Genomic DNA, 23829 nt, shown 5'->3' on the forward strand with positions numbered 1-23829 from the left:
AGAGAGCAGGGGACATCCGATTTCTCACCTCTGAAGATTTATCCAAATATCTGCTGAGTCGTCGCTGTAATTGTTAAAATACGCAGAAAGGAACGAAAACAACGATGTCCTGAAAGCTTATCTGTTTTTATAAATAACAATGACGTCATCTGTTTGATTTTTGATATGTCTGGACTCATTTGATGCCACCCGCTTCTTTGTTTGTGTCTATGAGTGTATAACAACTTCCATGCATGTGTTACTTCTGACACAACATTTATAATACTGATGCATACATCAGCTGGTGTTTAAGGGGATATATTTGACCTGACCTGTTTATTCAAGAGGGGATAAAAAAGGCACAAACATCTTCAGTTTAAAGTGTAGTGTGATTGTCAGATGTACTGGGGCAGAGATTGAGTGCTGGGACTAGAGAGAGACTGAGCGCCCTCTAGTGGAGGACTGGACTAATCACTGCTACTCTTTCACATTGTTTCAACAGGACTCGTTCATGCTGTGATTTCTGCACAGACTGATGGATGCTCTGTTTCTGAGTGTCTGTCTTAGGGCAGTGGTCGTTTGACGGCTAAAACTCAGAGTGCTGTTGACTGTCTCGATCCCTCTGTGAGTGTTGGACTCATTTCTATTTCTAATGAGAATATGTTGCCTGCTGTGTTTTTGTTTTGTCTTCTCCCCTCTCCCTGTGACCACAAGAGCAGCACACCTGTGAGCTCTGACGTCAGTTATTGAGTTAATGCTGATTTAGCTATGAGAGAGATTTTGATTTGCCATGGTCCAAGTTAATAGCAAGCCTGCTTATCGTACCTAAAGTCTATAAAGGTAGTATGGGAGGTCCAGCCTTCAGTTATCAGGCCCCTCTCCTTTGGAATCATCTACCAGTCAGAGTCCGGGAGGCAGACACCCTCTCTACCTTTAAGAGTAGGCTTCAAACTTTTCTTTTTGATAAAGCTTATAGTTAAGAGCTGGATCAGGTTGGACCAGCTCATAGTTCTGCTGCTATAGGCTTAGACTTACAAACTGGGATCCTGTCTTTCCCTCTCTCTCCTCTTTCTGTCTGTCTCTTACTTTATCTCTCCCTGTCCCATTAAAGTTACTAACCATAGACCTTTCTGGAGTCCCTGAGCTCCCTTGTCTCGTAGGTTCCTCTGGATCTCTGCTGCTGTGGACGTGCCAGACTCCAGCTGCTACAACTACTACTATCCGTCTCACCACTATCATCTCTCTCTCTCTTCATCTCCCTCTATCCCTCTCTCCAACACGGTCTCATCAGATGTGTGTCTAACATGAGTCTGGTCCTGCTGGAGGTTTCTGCCTGTTAAAGGAAGTTTGTCCTTGCCACTGTAACTTGCTATATAAATAAAGATGGAGCTCTCAGTTGGACTGACCTTTAAAGGTAAATTAAAGGAATTAATTATAGGACTTCCCTCCAAACATCTCACACACACATTGGTCTTCCTTTTTTTAATAAAGGCATCATATATCATATTTTGGTGGTACAGAATTCAAGTTTTTATAGATTTGGTTCACAAAATAATCACATATTTAACTGAGCAAACTTCCCTAAAAGAAACAGTTCTTTAAAAAGTAGCTTAAATAATGGTACAGTACAAAAATAAGTGGGTTTATCACAAAGGATGTTTTTTTTTCTGATGAGGAAAGTACAGTGGCACAGTATTTTTCTTTGTAGAAAAAATAAAATAAAAAAGTTCCTCCTTTTCTTAATGTTGTTTTTTTCCAGCAGACAGCTGATTACAAAATGATACATTCACTGGCTTTCTTCATCCCACTGGCAGAAGGCACTAAAACGCAGAGTTGGATCAACTAGTTCTCGCACTTATGGCTTGTTTTTGTGTTTTTATACGGATGTAAAAAGGTTGTTGTTTGCCACACGAGACAAAACGGTCAGTGCTAGAAACTTCAGACAATCACAGAGGATAAGTGCAGGAGATGTGCTGTTGTGGGTTCAGACTAGTTGATCCAAGTCTGCAAAGGAGTCCAGGCTGTTTCAGAACCAGCAGTAAGCGCCCTGAAAAACCTCAGTTCCACTGCCAGCTCTGACACGCAGACTGAACCGAGCTAATCCTCAAGGCTGGTTTGTAACATGTGAACAGAAGGCGGTTCTACTGTATCAGTCCAGCGTCTTTAGCCATGCTGTAGAAGATTCCTCTCTGGGATATGAGGTTTGCTGGAGTATCAAACTCTGCTATCTGTCCTTTGTCCAACACCAGCACTCTGAAACACAGGAGCAGAGAAAAGGAGTCATTACAAAGCACAAATCACAGACAAGTGATGATGATTGTCTCCCTGCTCCACAAGAACAGCCGGGATCATGACCCTGTGTTGGCAGAACTTCTACAGTGGTGTAAAAACTATTTTCTGATGAGCAACTCCTGAAAGATTTGGCTCCTGGTGGCAGGGATTGGTTGGTGTTTTCCCAGGTTTACTCCGGCTGTAGATAGCAGCTTTTTTTCACTCTTTTTTTAAGAACACATCATGTATTGATTGACATCGGGTCATAAAGATCATTTTAACCAGTACAACAAAAAGTGGATCTAAATCTGACTACCAACCCCAGCTTTAAACTCTGCTGTTTTAAACACAGACCCTGTCTTCCATCTGTTAACCCGACATCATACCTATAGTTTTTAAAACACTCTAGTGATTGCTTCAGCAGGCGGCAGCTCAACTAGCCGTGATGCACCTGATCGAAGGAGGTCAGAGCTGCTTGTTTTTGCCAAAAGATGAGCTCAGATTGTTGGAGCTCTAACTCTGTTAGATAAACCGCTCTGCTAAGAGAGACAGAAGCAACCTTTACTTCACTCTTCTCCAAGGAGCACGACTCCACTCAAACAAATGTTATTTCACTTTACAGAACTCTCTCTGGTAAACCGCTGATGGCATGACCTGAGAGACTTACCATGAGTCTGTTTGCATAAGTGGATAAAGTGTGTGTTCAGCTGCTGGTTTAAGTTCTGACGGTATTTGTGTTACTCAGAATAAGTGAGGGACTAACTGATCCAGGCAGGAACAGATAAGAAACCTCTGTATTCTGCAGGGTCACATGATGTTTGGTTAGTGGACTCTCTGGAGACGGACCTAACATCTGTTTTTACTGTACCTTGTATAATCCATGATTGTGTTGAGCCTGTGAGCGATGGTGAAGACAGTGCTGTCCTCAAACTGGGTCCGGATAGTGGACTGAATGAGGTCATCTGTCTCCAGGTCAATAGCAGCTGTAGCTTCATCCAGGATGAGGATCCTCGTCTTCCTCAAGAGAGCTCGAGCCAAACACACCAGCTGCCTCTGGCCCACGCTGAGGAACATGAAATAAAACATCAGACATGACGGAGGGAAGGAACTCATAAACTAACGTGCGTATATACTAACGAGCGTACCTGAGGTTCTCACCCCCCTCCGAACACTCCAGCTCTAGCTTGGCCTGCTGGTTGCTCACAAACTTGTGAAGGTGAGAATGATCCAGAGCTTTCCACACCTCTTCATCACTGTACTTCTCAAAGGGGTCCAGGTTCATCCTCAGTGTTCCCGAGAACAGGACCGGCTCCTGTGGCAGGAAAGAGGATGTTGAGGTGTTCTAAGATAACACGCAACCAATCTGTGGTTTTGGTGGTTGATAATACTGTATGGAGAGGTTGTAAGAACCTGATTACATCACAATAGGTTCACTTGTGTTTCATCAGTTTGGTCTGAAAGCACTTCAAACTGAACGTAACGGCTGAATTCCACCAGATCAGGTCTGTCTCTGATCCGTTACAGCACCAGATCTGATAGGTTTCTGTTCTAGTCAATGGCTCAATCTCAATGTCAACACTCACTGATTTTGAGGCGCATTCCCACAAAGTCTGTGAGGGTTTAGGGCTGTCCCACTGTCAATTCATCAACTGTGTGAGGGATCTCTCTCAGACTTTTTGAGCCCTTTATGCCCCCTGTCCATAAGTTGGCATTTTTGCAGACTTAGCGTAAGGAAATTACCCAGAGTTCATAGTATTGCATTGTGAAACACAGGATTCCCAGGGGAAGCACGCAAGCATGGAAGGGTGAACAAAAGAAGTAACATGAAATTTAAAAGAAGTGCGACATGAGAAGTCCCAAAGTGTTGTCCCATTCCTAGTTCTACAGTTTGAGCCCTTACAGCTTCCTGCCCTCAATCACTTTACAGGTGACGTCAATGAAGTCAAGAAGGGCTCAGAGAGGACATTGAGATAGGGCCAATGTGTTAACTTCCACTGGATCCGCTCCGTTGCGTTCCGGCTGCGTCTCACAAGATAAACAAGACTTCTGTTTTTACGGGGAAGTCTGTGTTGACACCCTTACTGACTTATCATCACCCAGCCTGAAATGTATGTCTAGATTTCAAACATGAGTGGTGTCAAACTTTTCAGCCCGCGACCCCCACTGTCCCTCAAAGTGATTTAATGTGGCTTCATTTAGCTGGTCTGCAGAAAACTAGCCTACCTATATGAGCATGTCTCTGTGTGCCTTTATGAATTAACCTACTGCTACTGATGCTTTTGATAATTAACCATTTGTTTCTCGCGACCCCCCAGAGGGTCCCAACCCACACTTTGGGAAACCCTGGCGTAGCGAACGCAGGCTACACGGGGTACACAGGGTGCATGTTCCACGCAGCTGTGCATCTGTCCCCTATGTCCCCTATGTCCCCCACACTTTTCAATACTGTGAATTGAGTTTGAAAGCCTGAGCTTGTTTTTCCATGTTATCCTAACTCCATTTGATCTGCAGAGTCCCTCTCTACCTTCAAAAGACAGCTAAAGACCCAGCTCTTTAGGAAGCACTATGCACTTAGCTAGACTGTTCTCCACTGTTGTCCCCAGTGGCAGATCATGTCGTCCAGCTACAGTTGACACTTTCCAGCTCTACTCTGACAATCTGTGTTCAGGTCTTGAGTGACCCAGTACTTGGTACTTTGGTCATTATTGTGGTGATATTAATTGTTGATGATGATAACGGAAAGTCTTAAATGGTTTGGTTGCTTCATTGTAGATGTTCCTTATTTAAAAAAAAAATTAAAAAAAATCCTTATTTACTCTTGTGCATTGCCTTTACACTGCTTGGCAGTACCTGCACCCAAATGGACTTGAAGCACTCTGTTACCCGTACTGATCTTGTTTCCTCTTGTCTAGATCTTTGCTTGTGTTGTTCTTGTTCTCGTATGTATGTCGCGTCTGCTAAATGACATTGTAACATTGTAACATTGTAACACTGTAACATCCTGAATGCACCATGAGTGGGCGGGAATGGAGCACTGCAGGCCCTGCCGCCGAAAGTCCCGGGACCTTTGAAAAGTACCACCCCCCAAGCAGGGGCTTTTCAGGGGGCAGATTAACTACCCCTGAACTAAATTTAGACCCTGGGTCCACCAGTCGAAACACATGTAGTTTAGGGATAAAGTTCCTTCAGACGAAAAACTTCTTTAGATGTTTAAGACTTCCTTAAACTGTCAGTATCAGGGGTTTAGTCATTTAGCTGTTAGCCTGGCTGCTTACACCCGCCTCATGTACAGAGACTATAGTTCTTGACGCAGCGGCCGCTGGTTCGATTGTGGCCATGATGCTTTGCTGCATGTCTTTCTCCGCTCTCTACTCCCCCAGGTTTCCTGTCTCTCTTCAGCTGTCCCATCAATAAAGGCAAAGAAAAAGAACCGAAATAATAAGATCAAAATAAAATTTTGTGCTAAAATCCTAACAACCTTCACAAACTGTTCCCCTCACTTCTGTAACGATGGCTCCGCCCCTGCAGATGTGCATATTCTCCAAAACATGAGATGGTTTTTAAAAGTGAAACAGTTTTGGGTGATAAGCTTCTGGTTAATATTCATAAATCTGTTATTGTTTTGACACTACATTTGATATATTCTTCATGGGGACGACATCCATTGACTGAAGCCTCTGCTGCCGGCTGCACAGCTCATTCAACCAATCAGATCTCTCATTACAACCCTGCGTGGAAAGACAGTGAGTGTGTTGTGTACCTGTGGAATGATGGTGAGTTTGGACCTCAGGTCATGCAGGCCGATCTCAGATATCTTCACCTCGTCGATGGTGATCTCTCCACCAGCAGCTTCAAGTATTCGGAAGAGGCAGAGCGTCATGGAGGACTTGCCGGCTCCTGTGCGACCCACGATACCGATCTGTGGGGGAAGAAGAGCCTGGATTAAAGACGCCATCCTGCTGACCTGATATTAATCGATTCAACACACACTCCTCACCTTCTCCCCTCCTGTGACATTCAACGAGAGCTTCTTTAGGACCAGGTCCAGTCCCTCTCTGTATCGAACGCTGTAGTCAGAGAACTCCACATTCCCCCTCATGGGCCATTCGGGCGGGGGCTTCTTGTCCTCCACCTCCCACGGGGCCTGTGAACAGAAACGCAGCATTTCGGACTAGGAAAACTTTCTGAACAACTCATTAGCCTCCCTGGCTTCTAGCTAAACTGATTTGTTTATGAAAACTGGAAGAGTTGGACCTCTGTATGAGCAAAGTTACCCAGAACTGCCAAAGATTTATATCACCTCTGGGACGTCCTGGACGCTCCAAACAACTCAACAACTCTACCAGCTTTACACGGACACATGCTGTGACGTGTGCGGAGAGAGTACGCTGTGTACAGTACAAACACCCTGTTGGTGTGTTGTAACGGAGGGGCCCTCGCTGGCACCAGGTGATCCAGCATTTCTGGAGCTGGTTATGGTTTATAGGTCCTCTGCTGTTTGAGAGCATGTCTTGGCAGCAGGAAGGTTTGAAGGAATGTGGGTGAATTCTTACCTTTAAGCTGCAGCACAGAGGCTACACTTCATAATGTTTGAATACAAACACATGCACAGCCTCACTTCAGCTCTTATGACACATTACTACAGACAGAGGCAGTGACACCTTGATGTTCACACACAGAATCAGAATCACTTTATTCATCTCAGTCATATGAAGCACTGTATACCTCTGTCTTGGTTTCAGAGTACTCCTTCACTCTCTCCACTGCTACGATGTTGTTCTCCAGGTCTGAACACATCCGTACCATCCAGTTCAGGGACATGGTGACCTTCAGATACAAGAAAAATATGAATTAAACTCTGTCTACATGATGTTTAAATGTTGAATGAGTGCCTGAGAACATCAGCATGTGATGCAGAGAGGCCTTCAGGAGGGGGAAGCTGAACATCAGTGATGAACGAGTTGTAGTGGAATTAGGCTTCATGAATGGATGGATGGTCATAATCAGAGGTAGGTAGTAACGTGTTACATTTACTCACTTACATGTACTTTAGTAGTTTTTTTCCCCAAATTGTACTTCTGAGAGTATTTGTTTAGCAGACTACTTTTTACTCCTACTTAAGAATATTTGGGTTAAAGAAGATGTACTTTTACTTCGTTACATTGGGCTGTGCAGTCGCTACTTTTACCGTTCCTTTATTTTCATTTTACTTTTTTTATATTTAGTCGATCTCTCATGCAGCTCCTTCTGACACAGAGCTATAAATAACCTCAGCACTGAATGAACGCCCCCCCCCCCCACCTTCCACCAACACCTGAGGAGAAAGGCTGCATGTTATACCTGCATCCCCTTTGGAGGAACATGTTTACCCTGTACCCAACATCCAGACTCTCTTATAACCTCCAAATAATGAGGGGCAACAGTCACATTATGCCCAGCTTACTTTGTTCTAAAAGGTAGAAATCTTGAGCTTCAACATAGAACAATTAAATCTTAAAAAGCATGTTATGGTGAGAACATGTGGTTATCAGTGGGGTAAATATTTATTTATTCAGGACTGAATTCATGGTATTTTTAAACACTTCAGTGTTCTATGTTTTAGTACTTTCAAGTTATGTTTTTAAGTAAGATGTACTGAAAATAAGTTAAAGGTTAAAAAAGAAAGTTTGGAAGGCATAGATATATTTCTTATTGTAATGTTTGAAGTATTATAGATGAATAGATCAATAAATGTCCCATGTTCTGATGACATCTCAGACACAGTTTGAAGTTTCAGCTTGTTTTAAAAAATGAAAGTGAGTACATTAGTTTGAGAACAGGGCAGCTCCTCTTTCTTTAAAGGTGACATATCACGCTTTTTTCATCAATATATATTGGTCTAAGAGGTCCCCAAAACATGTCTTTAAAGTTTATGCTCAAAAAAACACTTTGAAATCAGATTTTGGCATGCCTGAAAAGCCCTCTTCTTCAGTCCTCCTCAGAACACTCTGTTTTCTCTCTGACCACGCCCCCTCAGGAAGTGAATGTGCCTCGGCTCTCCGGCACGTTGATCTAATGTTTACATGTTGGCTGAATATACACGGCTGCTCAGAGATCACGTTACTTCAACCCTCTGAATCTGATCCAGAATCTGATCCTGACGGAGAGGCGCCTGCAGCAGGACCTTTCTGAAGGATTGGTCACAGATTTAGTGTTTCTTGTTGTTTTATTTGTCAGTATGTAGACGTGTGTCTTGGTACACAGCTACGAACATGTAGCTATGTGGCTATGCTAACTAGCGCTAGCATTTATCCATGATAAATAAAAATCATCCACTAGATCTTCAAATCTGCAGACGTGGAGAGTAAAACTGACCTTTGTGTTTATTAAGACAGCCTACAACTAGCATGCCTCCCTCCTAAGCTCCTTGTTAGCACACATTTGTGCAGGTAATGAAAAACGGGGGAGGGATTCAGTATTATTTTATACAGTCTATGGGTTGAACAAGCTCCGAGCTCTGACTCCGTGACAGACCGGATATTGTTGTTACGTAACAAAAACACGGAAGTCTGAAACGGCTCGTTTCACACACATTTACAGAAAGGTGGAGAAATCAGAACAGGGGCAGAATGGATTTTTTTCATTCTCGGGGGGTTTGTAGACATGCCAGGGAAACATATTTCAGGTAGAGAACCATTAAAAAGTCGATTTTGCATGATATGTCACCTTTAATGTTTGAAAGTAAACCACACCTAACAACATTCATTTTGGCCTCTTCCTGGTTATGTAACTTTATTAAAGGTGGTGTGCTCTTCAAATTGTTATTAGCTTTTTCAATACAATACAATTTTATATATGGTGCAATATCTACTTGAGTAGTTTTTCCTGAGGTGCTTATTTACTCTTACTAGTAAGTACTTATTTCATTCAGTGCCCCTACTCCTACTTGAGTCATCATCATTGTAAAGTAACAATACTTTTACTTGAGTACTGTTTCAGTTTACTCTACCCATCACTGGTAATTAGCTGAAGTACTGGATACAGGTTAAAATAGATCAGAGCTAAAGACTATATTTAGTTTACAGTGAAGGATTAACTATTCAAATAGTTTTAGAGGTACGCTATGTGTACATGGTTTGCTTCAACTTTGAAGACGTAACTTTGTCCACAACTCATTCCCAAACTTCCCTCCCCTCCCTAATGTCTCATCACTTGATATCTCCTTGGAACCCCTCCCATCACTGAAGGGGGTGATTTCTACAATCTATTCAAACATTTATAATCTCGGTTCAGGTGCTCTCGGTGCCCTTACAACCATTTTGGAGACAGAGTTAGGAGAGATGATCTCAGATGACATTTGGGAGGAGATATGGGTTCACAAGTCATCTGTTTGTGCTTTATTTGTATTGATTTGATTGTCATGATTTTATTTTGTTTTTATTTGATTTTTCTGATACTTCTCTGATTTTATTTCATTGGATCGTCATGATTTTTATCTTCAAGTATTATTTATCCCTTTCCTTTACACTTTTAAATATTGCTCTTGTTTTCTGTCTCTCTGTTCTTTGTGAAGCTATTTGGGCTTCATGCTTGAATGTATGAAAGGTGCTATAGATATTAAAATGAGATGAGAATTAGTTGTTACAGGGACCTTGTTCTGTGACTTAATGCAACCAATTTAAAAATACAAGACAAAACAGATAACCTATAAATACAGCAGAAAAGATATATCAGCCACATTTTACCATCCTGGCAGGAACTGAAAACAGAGCTAGCCTCAGCTGCAGCATAATGTTGTTGTGTAAAAAGGAAAATGCTACATGAGGTATCAGTGTTTATGTGTGTACCTGTAGAGCGTAGGACACTGACAGACCCACAAGACCGGGGTTCAGTCGCTCCTTTCCCGTCACAGCAAACAAAGCAGCAAACAACACGATGCAGTTCCCGATGAACTCGATCCGCACACCGAGCCACCTGCACGACAGTTACAGTTAGAAGAGCTCAGACTGAACGCTGAGCACATGAACTCTTTATGTTTCAACAACTACAGAAGACATCAGCATTAAGTCAAATAACGTCAGGCATGGTGTACACTTAATGATGTCACAGCTGAGCTTTGATGACTGACTGAAAAGTGCCCGCAGCAACAGCTGTGCTCCACTCTCCACCTGCTTTGAGTTCTTATGTGACTTTGCCCTTCAGTGCTCAGCCACTAGTCTCACAGTACTCATACCGCACGGCAGCAGCATGGACAGAAGCTTCATCATGAAGACTTCAGTTTAATACCACACCATAGTTTGAAATCGTCAAGACGTCATAGATATTCATAAAGGACGTGAGGAAAGAGGAAGAGATCATCCCTGTTTCTGTGCCGCCATGCGACAATGACGAAACAAACTAAATCAATAAAATACAAAATAAATGCAATTAAAAACTAAATTAAATTAAATTAAACAAAATAAAACAAAACAAAAAAATATTAAGAAAAAAAAAATTAAATTAAATTAAACTGAATTCAATAAAACAAAACAAATAACATACATACATACAAAAAAAAAAATAATTACAAAAAATTAAAATAAAATAAAACAAAATTATATAAAATAAATAAATATAAAATAAAAGGAAAGGAAATAAAAGAACACAAAATAAAAAAAAATAAACAGAAATAAAAAAACATGCTTTATTTGGATCATTTTAATGATTTCAGAGTGTTGTTGCCAGTGTTGTAGTAAACTAGTCCAGGACTCAAATCAGGATTCTCAGGACTGGTGACCTAACTCAGACTGAAGGAGTGGCTTTAAATAGGCTGAGATTTAGAGGAGGACTAGGACTTAATTTGTTTTGGGTTTCAAGGTTTATTTTTTTGGTATAAGACCCGAACAATTGATTCAGTTTGGAGTAAGAGCTGGCACATATGTTCACCTGCATACATGTTCTCATGCCATCTTGTTCACTAGGAATACCTGTCAGGATGCCAAAGAGGTTCTACCAATCATGAGCTGTGGTTTTAAATATTTCATAGTGAATGTGAGTAAGATCACTGCAACATGTTTGTTTTGTAAAAAGAGCCTCTGAGGAGAAGACAGGGACAAGCCCAGAGAGTAAGTGAGAGGCTAAAGATACTTTAGACTGTTGTGTAAGCTAATGGAAGTGTCAGCCTCTAAAGAGACTCGACCTCAGGGTCCAAGATGTTTGTTAAAGTTATTTTGGGATGGGACGCAGGTGAGTTTAGTAGACACCTGCAGTGATCACATCCAAAAGCTCTTACACGGTCAGAGTGGATTCACAAAGGGAGCCATCTTTATTTATACTCAGGTGATGGGGACTCTACTTGGATTCCCCTCAGCTGTGATTCCACCACCATCATCATCATCTTTAGCTTTATAAAACCAGCTGCTGAGAGCTGGTCTAAAACTTTCTCTAACGAAGAATGGGACTCAGTAATCAGTCCGTATCTATGATTAAGTCAAGGTGTATCTATGGAGAGGCCTGATGTGTCCCACCAGTGGCTGTGCACAGAAGGATAAAAGACGACACAAAGACTTTCAACAATACTGCAGCACAGCTGCTGTTCTTCTGTGCTGAAACAGGAGACTTACCTGTTGGACACTATACCAGGGTAGTAACTCTTTTGGTTCTCATCCACTTTTATATCACTCATCAGAACAAAGGCAGAGTGTCTGCCATAGGCTCGGATTACACTAGAGCCAGTGATGGTCTCAGAGAAATGGGAGTATATGGGAGAGCGGCTGACTGACTCCAGACGCTTTAGCTGCCGAGACGTGGCAACATAAAATCTCTACAGGGTCGGGGGGAGAGAAACAAACACAACATTACAAGTGAACAAGTCATCACAGATACTCACATATTTAAAAAACAATAATGATGAACACAGATGAGCCCACACACACTCATACACTCGCACGCAGAGAAAGCCTGTGTGAACAAAACACCTACAGCGCTCATTTGATAGTCAATTTTGCAGGTTTGATAGAATGCCAGCTAATCTTACATAAGCCCCTCAGAGGAGGTGAGTTCAAAGTCTGCATGTAAATCAGCTCTCCTGCATTTACCTCAGAGCTGTCTCACACAGCAGGCTGCATGTTACATGGTAAATCACCCGTCACATCATTAATGACAGTATCATTACTGGGGGTCAAAAGAAGGGGAGGGAACCTGCAGGTGTTTTGTTTTTAATCACACTTTGTTTTGCATTAACAATTGACTTATTTAAAGGTACAGTGCGCAGAAACAGGAATATTTAACAGTCGGCTTCTAGACTGAAACGCTCCCCTGCTCCCATGGTGGCCTACAAGGACAAGAAGGTGAAATATGATCCTCCGTTTGTCAAGTTTTTAACATAACATCGTACCTAAAGTCTCTAAAAGTAGTATGGGAGGTAGAGCCTTCAGTTATCAGGCACCTCTCATTTTGGAATCATCTCTCAGTCAGGGTCCGGGAGGCAGACACCCTCTCTACTTTTAAGAGTAGGCTTCAAACTTTCCTTTTTGATAAAGCTTATAGTTAGAGCTGGATCAGGCTTGGACCAGCTCTTAGTTATGCTGCTATAGGCTAAGACTGCCAGGGGAACTGAAACACTATGATCCTTTCTCACCCTCCATCACTTACTTTAACTCTCCCTGTCCCATTAAAGTTACTAACCATAGACCTTTCTGGAGTCCCTGAGCTCCCTTGTCTCGTAGGTTCCTCTGGATCTCTGCTGCTGTGGATGTGCCAGACTCCAGCTGCTACAACTACTACTATCCATCTCACCACTATCATCTCTCTCTCTCTCTCTCTTCATCTCCCTCTATCCCTCTCTCCAACACGGTCTCAGCAGATGTGTGTCTAACATGAGTCTGGTCCTGCTGGAGGTTTCTGCCTGTTAAAGGAAGTTTGTCCTTGCCACTGTAACTTGCTAAATGCTGCAAAGTGCTCTGCTCATGGTGGATTAAGGTGAGATCAGACTGAGTTCTATTCGGACCTATGTAAATAAAGATTGATCGATTAAAAACTTCTAGCAATACAAACTCACTATATCAGATTTCTATGAGGTCTGCTCACCCCTGAAAACTACACACTGCACCTTTAAAGCCCAGTTTGCATCAGTGTCTTCATAGTGATGTTGTGAGTGTTTGCTTAGTGTCAACATTTAAGACGAGCCCCTCTGAAGGAAAGATTAAAGACAGATGATAGAGCAAAGACAAAGGCCATGCAGTAGAGACGCCATGACAGAGACAGGAATAACATGAGCTGGTGTCAGTCAGCTGATTTGAGTGGTTAGGTCTGAGATTGAGGGTGAGCACACAGATGATAGACGCCCCATTAATACGATTCACTTTGAACACTATCCGTGCAGTTATCAGTTTGTGATTGATCAATCCTGATGATGTTGATCCATCCTTCTTTGTTCATGGTCTCTAACATACTTGTAAGTTAAAGTATGTTTATGAAATGCTCGAGGAAATGAGCAGGAGTTTCTCTTTTTTTTCATCATCCAGGCTAAAACAGAGAAACTCAAAACTGTCCAAGCTCAACGAGACCCCCGAACGCTTCAGAGGGAGCAAGAGTTAAAGTGTTTGAGCTATGTTTGCTTTATTTGGTTTGCTCTTTTGTCAGTCATGAAAGTTGTTTTTTGAAAGTGATATTTTTGGGGCTTAGAAACAAACCCAGGCAGCTCGCTTGAGGGCAACAGCCTCTTCACATGGGGACAAATCAGCACCAAGTGATCGTTGTTTTTATGTTATTTGATTGTCACTTTTATTGTCGGCATTTTATATTATAAACATGTGAAATGATTGTTTGATTAAGTGTTGTGTTGTTAAATTTAACAACTGTTTGCTCGACTACAAGTATCTACTATCTGATGTATGATCTCTGACCAGAGCTCCTCTCTTAAGAGTACAAACAGAGGTTCAGGCTGAGCTTTTAGACTCATATTTTCTCGTATGTGTCAAGTTCTAAATCCTTCATTATCAGTGTTGTCATCAGTTTTTTGTTTGTTTTCCAAATTTAGTTGGGGCTGTTTTCACAAGCTTACATTCCTCCAGACTGGAGTTGGTGGAGTGCAGCTTTATCAGATGTTACGGCAGTAAAATGCTAAACTGTGCCATCTGGAGGTCTGGTGCAGGAGTGTTTTAATAGCCAGTAAACACTTAAAAATAAATACAATCCTGTTTCCAAAACCAAAACTAGAATGTATCAGGAACACGTGATTTTCCAAACATTGAAAACCCATATTTAATATTAATAGAAGACAGAAAAGCTGTCAAATGTGATGATAATTTTCAAAAATGATACACCCATGCAAGAGACGAGGCCAAAAACAAACTCTGGATGACTGTGGTGGAAATCACTGCATGGACCCAGGAGCACAAGTCTGTAAACGCAGTTAGTCTCTGAATCTACAAATTCAAAGAGGAAATCAAATATAAACCAGATCCAGAGATGCTGCTGCTGTCTTCTCTGAGCCCGGTTAAGATGAACTGAGGTGAACTGTCCTCTGGACTTAAGAGAGGAAGGACAATCCAGTTTATTATCAACACACAGTTCTAAAGCCAGCATTACTGCACATGGGTAACCTATGTTTATGTGGAGGTACTATCAATGCTGACTGATGTTTACGTTTTAGAGCCACAGCTGATTCCAATGAGAGAGCATCTTTATCAGTAAAGGCCTTTTTTATTTCAGCAAGATAATGCCAAATAACATTCTGCAAGCATTATATCTGCATGGCTCTGCAGTAACAAAGCCCTAACTGCAGTCCTGACTAATCATTCACTAATAATGTTTTGAGCATTACGTAAAGGAGACTCTGAACTGTTGAGCAGCTGAAAGGGAAAATGTCTAGTGTGCAAAATGAAAACAACTGGTCTCCTGAGTCCCAAATGCTGACAGTGTTGTAAAAAGAGGTGGAGATTTTTTCTTTACATTATTATTATTATTTATTATTAATGATTAATTATTTGTTGTTGTTGTTGTTATTGTTATTGCTGTTATATTTTATTATTATTTTTAAGGGATTATGGTGATGATAATAGTAATTTATTTGATGTATTTCTTTATTTTGATTGACTTTATTTTTTAACATTATTATTATTATTATTATTATTATTATTATTATTATTATTATTATTATTATTATTATTATTATTATTTTGTTATAACCTTTTATTTTTTATTGGATTATGGTGATGATTAGAGCAATTTATTTGATGTATTTATTTATTTATTTTAATGGACTTTATTTCTTTAACAGTATTATTATTTTTTATTATTAAGATAAGATAAGATAAGATATACTTTATTTGTCCCCCGTTGGGGGAAATTCTTTTGATACAGCAGCTTACACACGGGACAGGGGAATACAACAATGTACTAACATAGTTAAAAAATATAATAACAATAATATTAGCAATGACAAGGGTAAAATATAATAAAATAAAATAAAATAAAATAAAGTAAAAATATAATAAAATATGGCAACTATTAACTATATTATCATCATTATTCTTATATTTAATTGTTATTATTTGCTAATTGTATTAAGGGATTATGGTGATGATTATAGTCATTTATATAATGTAATTCTGTATTATTCATTTTAGTTGAGTTTCACATTTTTTATGTTTGCTTTACCATTAACCTCCACCTCTTACAAAAAGAAAAAAAAAAAAAAAAAAGAAAATAAAAAAATAGAATAGGTGGTGATCTATTACAGTGGCATCACTTTCTACACAGGCATATACATAACCAAAAAATAACATTTATAGTTTTCAATATTTGATATGTTTTTTTTTAAAATAAAGTACAGGGTTTCAATGTTTAGCAAATCACTGCATTGTGTCTCCATTTTTTCAGGGTCCCAACCTTTAATAAAGGGGTTGCATATGACCACTTACAGTCACCCAAGCTCTTAACTCAAAACAACATGAGAAGAACCCAAAGAAGAACCACAACCTGTCGGTCTGAAAGCTAGTCTGCGTTATTCCTGATCATGCAAATAAGTAGCTACTGCTAAAAAATCATGCGTATTGTTTGTGATTCATCACACTAACACTATCATTAAAGAGAAATCAGTACGATGAAGAACACTACGATGACTTTCATTAATAGCTGCTGTGAGGCAGAGCTGCACCTGTGGCAGAATGAATCCCAGTCACCTGCAGCAGATGGATTCTAGTCTGTCTGCTAGCCTGATTGGAACAGAGGTTCCCTACTGGGTCTCAGAGAGGATCCTTAGCAGAGAGCTAGATGGCCTTAAGAGCTGGTCCTCATCTATGTGGTTAACAGCTTCTTTCAGTAAGTAGACACCAAGTGTGAACGCAGCAGTGTTACTAGAGAGATTCATTCTGCTTGCAGAGCAGCCCTGCCTCTGAGGACCGATGTCACTAGAATAATAAGATTTAAACGTGTCACTCTTTGTTTCCATCTTTAATCTTCAAGATTATCGGTGTAGCAGACTGAAACAGAGGTGCTGCTGACTACAGCTTCCATTCTGAAACTACAGATCAACCACTGAGCTGCTAAAGCCTCGGCCTGCTACAACTACAGACTAGCAGAGACCAAACTACACTGCAGCTACAGCACTAGAGCAGCAGTGATCAACACTCCAACCACATGCAACAGTCTACCAGCACACACACTCAACACTCGCAGACATGCATGTTGTATTAATGAGTTAGCAGACTTGTTTCCTATTTACCTGAACCCACCAATAGAACACCATTAATGGGGCTATGACTAAGAGGAACATTGGGGTGAGGGCAGAGCATATGAGCAGCACATTCAGTGTGTACCAGAAAGTGCGCATCCATATGTCAATATTGTCTGGGATGTGGGAGTCTATAGCATCCACGTCTTTGCTGAAGCGGTTTAGTAACCGCCCAGTGGGGGTGCTCTCGAAGAAGGTCTGCGGAGCTCGCAGGACCCCCTGGAGCATGTTGCGGTGCATGAGCTTGGCTGCCCGCAGCATACTGTAGCCCCGGCACAACAGGCAGTTTACCAACAACAGCGCACCTGTGAGAAGATGAACGGAAGGCAGGGATCAACAACACCTGTGGTAAACTGATGAGGAGCCATTCCTGGAGGCTAAGCTGTCAAAAAGTCAAGACCTCCTATTGAGACTGAAAACAAGACTCAAGACTGTGTAAGTTTGTACTCTGTGTGTGTGTGTGTGTGTGTATGCGTGTGTGTCATGCTATGATACCCTTGTTTTATATATGTCTGGACTCCTGCAGGTGGAAGAAAACAAAGTGGATACGTCTGCTCATGCTAACAGATCCAGATAGCATATAAGAATAGACACTTCCATGACTTGTAGGCTTGTGTGTCCCAGAATGAAATACCACATGGTAGCCTAACCTCGCCTTAGACTCTAATTTCAAACAGAGCAGCAGGACTGGATACTTCAATAATACCCCAGCCTGTTTTAAGCCACCAGGCCTGAAATGGACACAAGACTCCATTCTGCACCTCCTGAATTTCCATCACTGACGCCATAGTTTGCAGACACAGCTGCCAAATGAACGTCCCCACACCATGAAGAAATCACAGCCCTGTAGTTTCCATACACTTTGTGTAGAAGAAACCCTAACAAGGTCTCAAAGTGCAGGTTTAAGGTGGCTTTAAAGTGGCTTTGAGCTATCCAGAGATCCCCTAAATCACTCTACACAGAAGTGAAGGAGGCCATGAGACAAAGTCCATCCTTATAGGAGGGTGCACAGGTCCAAGTCCAACACTCTGAGGATCATGGAGAACTACACCCCCGGTGGACACTACAATCACCCTGTGATGTAGCAAAACTCACTCTCGGAAGCATGTGAGCTATCAGGGGGGTTAGAGGAAGATGATACCTTGGCAAGGTGTTGGTGAGAACATCAACTAACAAGGGGTCCTGGTCTGTGTTGAGGAAAAAGCAAATCATTTACACTGTCTGAGGGGGCAGCCTGCCATGAGTGATGCCATCAGCCTCAGAGCTCTGTCTGCCTGGGCACTGTATAGTTTCACAGGAGGCCAATTCAGAATTAAGACATTTCCAGAGTCCCTGGACTTCACTCAGAGGCTTCAACGACCTCGTACAGGAGTGTAGTGGGTATAAAACACAACTGGTGTTACACGTCAGAATGCCTGCTCGTGGTCACAAGAGCAGAATAAAACACTCTGTGTTATCACCAGATCGTATTTCACTTAACTACAACAACAAACCGTCATGATGAGCGGAGCCAGGCCTGGAGTCAACAGGTCAGAGGTTTTCAGAGGACCAGAAAGACAACATGGATGAGGAGAGGAGGAGTAGAATCCTTGATTCAGTAATTACCACAGGAAGTGTGACTCACAACAGAAAAACTGAGGACCTGGCTACAATGAACCAGAACCTGACAGACGTAAAGACTACACATAAAGAAAACACATGGGGGTGCTGTTGGCCTCGAGGTTTAAATGTCCGCCCCATATACTAAGGATTCAGTTCTCGTTGCAGCGGTCGCTGGTTCAACTCATGGCCATGGCCATTTCCTGCATGTCTTCCCCCTCTCTCTACTCCCTGCATTTCCTGTCTCTCTTCAGCTGTCCTATCTATAACAGTAAAAAGCTCCAAAAGTAACTTCATAGCTCACCAGCCAGGCTCATCCAACCTGCTGCTGGCACAGTGCAGGGCACTGTGTAAAAAAAGCAACAACTGTGGCTCACCTCAGAACACAATAAACACAACCAGTAACATCCAGCAGCTGAAGCCAAGCTGTAAAGCGGCTAAAGAGAGCTTGATGCTAGCCGTTAAAGATAAGTAGAGTTGCTCTCTTACCTCTAATGTCAAAGGCATGAGGACACGCAGCAGACAACACAAAATGGACCCAAAGCACAGGCTACCACATGGTATTTAGAAGTCTGATGAACTGGACAATGTGCACATGTGAGTTCATATTAGATCTCAACTCGTTCCAGATGTTAGGAGATATATCCAAATTGTTTACAGCTACCAGAGCAGTGTAAAAACACAGAGCTATGCATCCTGCTGCTACACAGTGACTGCACAGCTTCATTCAGAGGCATTACTAATGTCAGATCATAGACATGTCATTTCTAAAGTTTGCAGCTCAGGATGTTTATTTCTTTTGAAATGAAGTATGAAAATAATGAATACATTTGCTTTTATAGATGATCTGAATATAGCTTTGGAGGGCATTGTGTGTGATTTGAACTCTGGCCTTGCTAACCCATCAGCCCTGTTGTAGTGCACTCATGTGGGGAGATGGTTCACAGAAAAGAGGAGATTGAACATTTCTCATTTGCTAGCAGAGTCAGTACAAATCAGGCGGTACATTTCAAGTTCACTATGAGGGACACGTGGTCTCATCATTCAAAGTCAACCAACAAAAGCGACACTGCTTTTGAAGTGTTGTTGCTTGGGAATGACTCACGCAGAAGTCACAGTATATCCCTTCTTATCAGTGGAACACCAATCCATCCTTTTTCATCCTATGACCAGTTCTCTTTGCTCCTGAATTTAAGATCTCTGATTTGTTAGAGTCAGCATTAACATACAGCAAGAACAAAGTCTGACCCGAACGAGCATAGTCGCATCACAACATTTAGGAAACTGTTTTTAATGTGGATTTGTCACATCATGGCCGATACCTATCAGGAGGATGTAATCAGTGCAATCCTCACCTGAATCTGCGTTTTTATGGAAGTGCACCTTAGGTACATCAGAGTTTTGCTTCTGGTGAGTAAATTGATAAATTGAAGTTTATTGTATTATAAATCTTTTTGACCATAGAGAGGCGGCTGCAGCTAAAAGCTGAATATGGTTTTAAGTATTTTCTGTACTCATAGTATTAAAGCTAATGTAAAAAATGTACTCTGTTTTTCTTTAATTATTCAATAACATGCTTGTTAAGGCCCTGTCACACCTTGACGATTTAGCCATCGTATGCCGATGTATAAAAAAATTGGCGTAAGTTTTGTATAAGTTAAGAGCACGCTGAAGCACGCTGGTATACGTCGTAGTACGACAAGTATTCAGCGTATGGACACGTTGACACACATTCACACACGTATAGCTGTGTGTCTGTGTGTGTGTGAGTGTGTGAAGCCTTGGAGCCCTCACTCAGTGTCAAACAGCAGAGCCTCTGAAACAGAAGCTGAAGCCAGCATGTCAGAGTCTGCTGGTGTTCAACGATAAAGCTGCTGTTGTTGAATTCAATGAAGTTCAAAATGTGACGTTTTTGAAAGCACTGCAGTCAATAAGTGTAACTTGTTGTAAAGAGCAGAGGCTGTGTTCCTGCTGGTTTCACTCCTCTGACACTCTCCACGGCTCATCATGTTCTTATAAAGAGAGACTGCAGAGTTTTTAATAACACACACCTTTTTTATCACCAATGAAGAGCATCTCATTTCAGAACGTAGACATCGTCATTAATGAGCGGCAGACTTTTTATACACTTAGTCTGTGTTATTACGCTGCCGCACACACGAGTGGGCTATAGTTTGACATAAGTTATGAATATGATATGTATACGCCCAAAACTTTAAAACACTGACATACACTGATGTTTTTTTCGAGGCCCTTTGATACGTCAGGAAAACGCTGGCTAAAGGTGAGACAGGGCCATGACCTACTTTATGAACACTTGAGTAATCCCTAACACAGATGAAAACACTCATCTGCACAAGCAGACCCGTTTTAATTATGGTCCTCCACTAGAGGGAGGATGGGACCCACTAAAGACTGAGAGGCTTACTTCAGGTACACTACCAGTCAAAAGTTTGGACACACCTTCTCATTCAAGGGTTTGTATTTATGTTAATTATTGTAAACACTGTAGATTAATACTGAAGACATCAAAACTATGAAAGAACATATATGGAATTATTGAATGAACAACAAAGTGTTAAAGCAGAATCTGTTTTATATTTTAGATTCTGTAAAGTAGCCCCCTTTTTCCTTCATGACAGCTTTGCACACTCTTGGTATTCTCTCAGTCTGCTTCATGAAGTGGTCTCCTGGAATGGTTTCTAATTAACATGAGCCTTGTCAAGAGTTCATTTGTAGAATGACTTGCCTTCTTAATGTGTTTGAGACCATCAGTTGTGTTGTTCAGAGGTAGGGTTAGTACACAATGGATAGCCCTATTTGACTACTGTTGTAATCCAGATTATGGCAAAACCAGATTATTTCATAGTTTTGATGTCTTCAGTATTAATCTACAATGTTGAAAATAATTAAAATAAATAAAAAAACATTGAATGAGAAGGTGTGTCCAAACTTTTGACTGGTATTGTACCTCATATTAAAGGTACTTTAAATCATATTCAGTCACTTTCAGTATTTTTATACACGTTGGGGCTAGTTGTGTTGCTCAACATGACAGTGTGCACGCTGTGTGTGTGTGTGTGTGTGTGTGTGTGTGTGTGTGTGTGTGTGTGTGTGTGTGTGTGTGTGTGTGTGTGTGTGTGTGTGTGTGTGTGTGTGTGTGTGTGTGTGTGTGTGTGTTTGTGGAAGCAGGCTGCAGGCAGGACAAGAAGAGCTGCGGAGAGAGCAAAGTGAATTTGGTGGTTGAAAGGAGATAATCACTGCAGACTGCAAAGGCTCATCATGGACAACATCGCAGGCTACGGAGAAACAGAAGCCGAAAACTGGAAGGTTAAAAGCTGCTTCGCCAACATGCATGTGGCATGCCATTCCAGGAAGAGAAAGGAGGCAAATACTTGGAAAGAAAAGAGGAACAGAAAGCATCATCCAGGCCAAGTACATTATCCTGGTACCTGGACAAAGACGTATATGAAAGCCAAGGGTGCTATGACAACAGCAAAGATGGGTGTGCTGGAGACAATGACTATCATGGTGGAGAGAGAAACGAAGACCGTGCCCAGCAACATGAGCACGGTCGCTGGAAGAGCCTCGTCTATGATGTAGATGTCCTTGGAGAAGCGGTTGATGACGCGTCCTATAGGCGTGGTGTCAAAGAAAGACTGAGGGGTGTGAAATTTGTTGTCGAGCAGATCATGATGCAGCTTCTTGGCTGCGCCGATGTTCCCCATGGCTAGTGTGAAGGAAGAGATCATGACCAGGACACCTAGGAGGAACCAGAGGAGGTGGAGTGGAGGGAAGAAGATATTGGAGAGGAAGGTTTGAATGTGAAATGAGAAAGCAACTGGACTTTTGGTTGACACAGACAGCGTTTACCCTGAAGGTAAAGATGTGGAGGATGAAGATCACACCAAAAAGAAAACAGAAGTTAAACATTTCGGTACATCTCCACGACCTCAGAGCATTCAACCGCCCAACAGGGTGAATGTGACGTGGTCTTTATGTTTTTGTTTTGAAGTTCTGTGAGCCTGAAGCTTGTTGAGGAAACCTTTGACTCTCTGCAAAGCTAACACATGTATCCAGTTATAATGAAACAAAGAGCAACATAACAGTGTGTGGGTGGAGGGGCATCCAGCACGATGGAGGTAAAAGAGTTTTCAGCACCATGATGTGGCAGCACATTAAACACAGTTTGAGCCTCTTTGAAAAGAACACTTCAGTTTCATTGTTTGTTTAAACACTTTAAATGTCTGGTGTTTCATTTGAGTTCATCAAACAGTTCAGTCAGTACTCGTTGTGTGAATCTCAGTGCTTCTTACCTTGTGCAATGCCCAACGCCGCGTACACCCCCACCCTCATATGAACATTTTCCTGAGTTTTATTTCTCGAGGCGTCATTGGTCCACTCGCTGAGCCACACGTTGGCTCCGATGGCTGCGGCGCTCTGACAGCAGTACAAGAAGCAGATGAACACTGACAGCAGAGGTCCCACAGCCTTAGCGTACTCCAGGTACACCTTTGATTTCACCTGGACAGAAGGGACAGAGCGTCTCAGATTAAAGATTCAGGACACGGATTAAGATTACAATTATACATTATTATATAAATACTGAAGAGTTCTTTTTTTAAAGGGATATTTCAGTCTTTTTGAAGTGGGGTTGTTTGAGTGAGCTAGTACTTGTACTAGCCACAACCGACGCTGCTCAGCTCGCCCTTTTATTGAGAAACTGCAGGAGAAACAGCACGCAAGCTAGGCTCCAGATTCAGCAGATGTGGCAGATACTGCCACGAAATTTAGCTTATTCTGAAAGAGCCCGACCCGAGCGCTCATCACAGTTTAGGTGTACGCTCCATTTGTGATTTTTGGCGCAACACAGACGTGCTCTTCCGCCTGCAGCTCACTGATCAGCTGTTCAGCTCTGCAGGCTTCAAATAGAGAAAAAAATACAACCAAACTTAATAATGAGGGATTCTGACAGAGGCATGCCGTTTACTGCTGACACACATTGACACCTTTACACAGGACTTCCACCAGATCCGTGTCCGGTCCGTCTCTGATCCACTGCGGTCCGGCTCCATGCTCTCTCATCCATCAAAACCCACCGGTTGTGTTTTCAGAACGCAGCACGGAGCAGGACCGCCGGACAGCTGGAGTCATGCGAGTCGTGTGTTTTTCCCTCCTCTCCTCATCCATGTTGGTCCTCTGAAAACCTCTGACCTGTTGACTCCAGGCCTGGCTCCGCTCATCATGACGGTTTGTTGTTGTAGTTAAGTGAAATAGGATCTGGT

General features: G+C 41.9%; 1 protein-coding gene across 2 annotated transcripts in view; it reads right to left on the reverse strand.

Moving 5' to 3' along the window:
* Positions 1-1446: 1446 nt before the first annotated feature.
* The window catches only part of abcc3 (ATP-binding cassette, sub-family C (CFTR/MRP), member 3), a 98928-nt gene continuing 76545 nt past the window's right edge, over positions 1447-23829 (reverse strand). The window contains exons 22-31 of one of the 2 annotated variants that reach the window (XM_034708698.1): positions 22861-23068; positions 21997-22307; positions 11832-12031; positions 10077-10203; positions 6976-7077; positions 6248-6394; positions 6011-6169; positions 3396-3562; positions 3119-3313; positions 1447-2232 (exon numbers count right to left, since the gene is read on the reverse strand). In XM_034708698.1, the coding sequence (XP_034564589.1) occupies positions 2121-2232; positions 3119-3313; positions 3396-3562; positions 6011-6169; positions 6248-6394; positions 6976-7077; positions 10077-10203; positions 11832-12031; positions 21997-22307; positions 22861-23068 (1728 nt within the window). In that variant the 3' untranslated portion in view covers positions 1447-2120. Of the gene's footprint in view, positions 2233-3118; positions 3314-3395; positions 3563-6010; positions 6170-6247; positions 6395-6975; positions 7078-10076; positions 10204-11831; positions 12032-16936; positions 17251-21996; positions 22308-22860; positions 23069-23829 lie in introns of both variants that reach the window. The other variant, XM_034708697.1, reaches the window with a different exon arrangement.

The sequence above is a fragment of the Notolabrus celidotus genome, chromosome 18 (genome assembly GCF_009762535.1).
Source record: "Notolabrus celidotus isolate fNotCel1 chromosome 18, fNotCel1.pri, whole genome shotgun sequence".
In the NCBI taxonomy this organism is placed as follows: domain Eukaryota; kingdom Metazoa; phylum Chordata; class Actinopteri; order Labriformes; family Labridae; genus Notolabrus; species Notolabrus celidotus.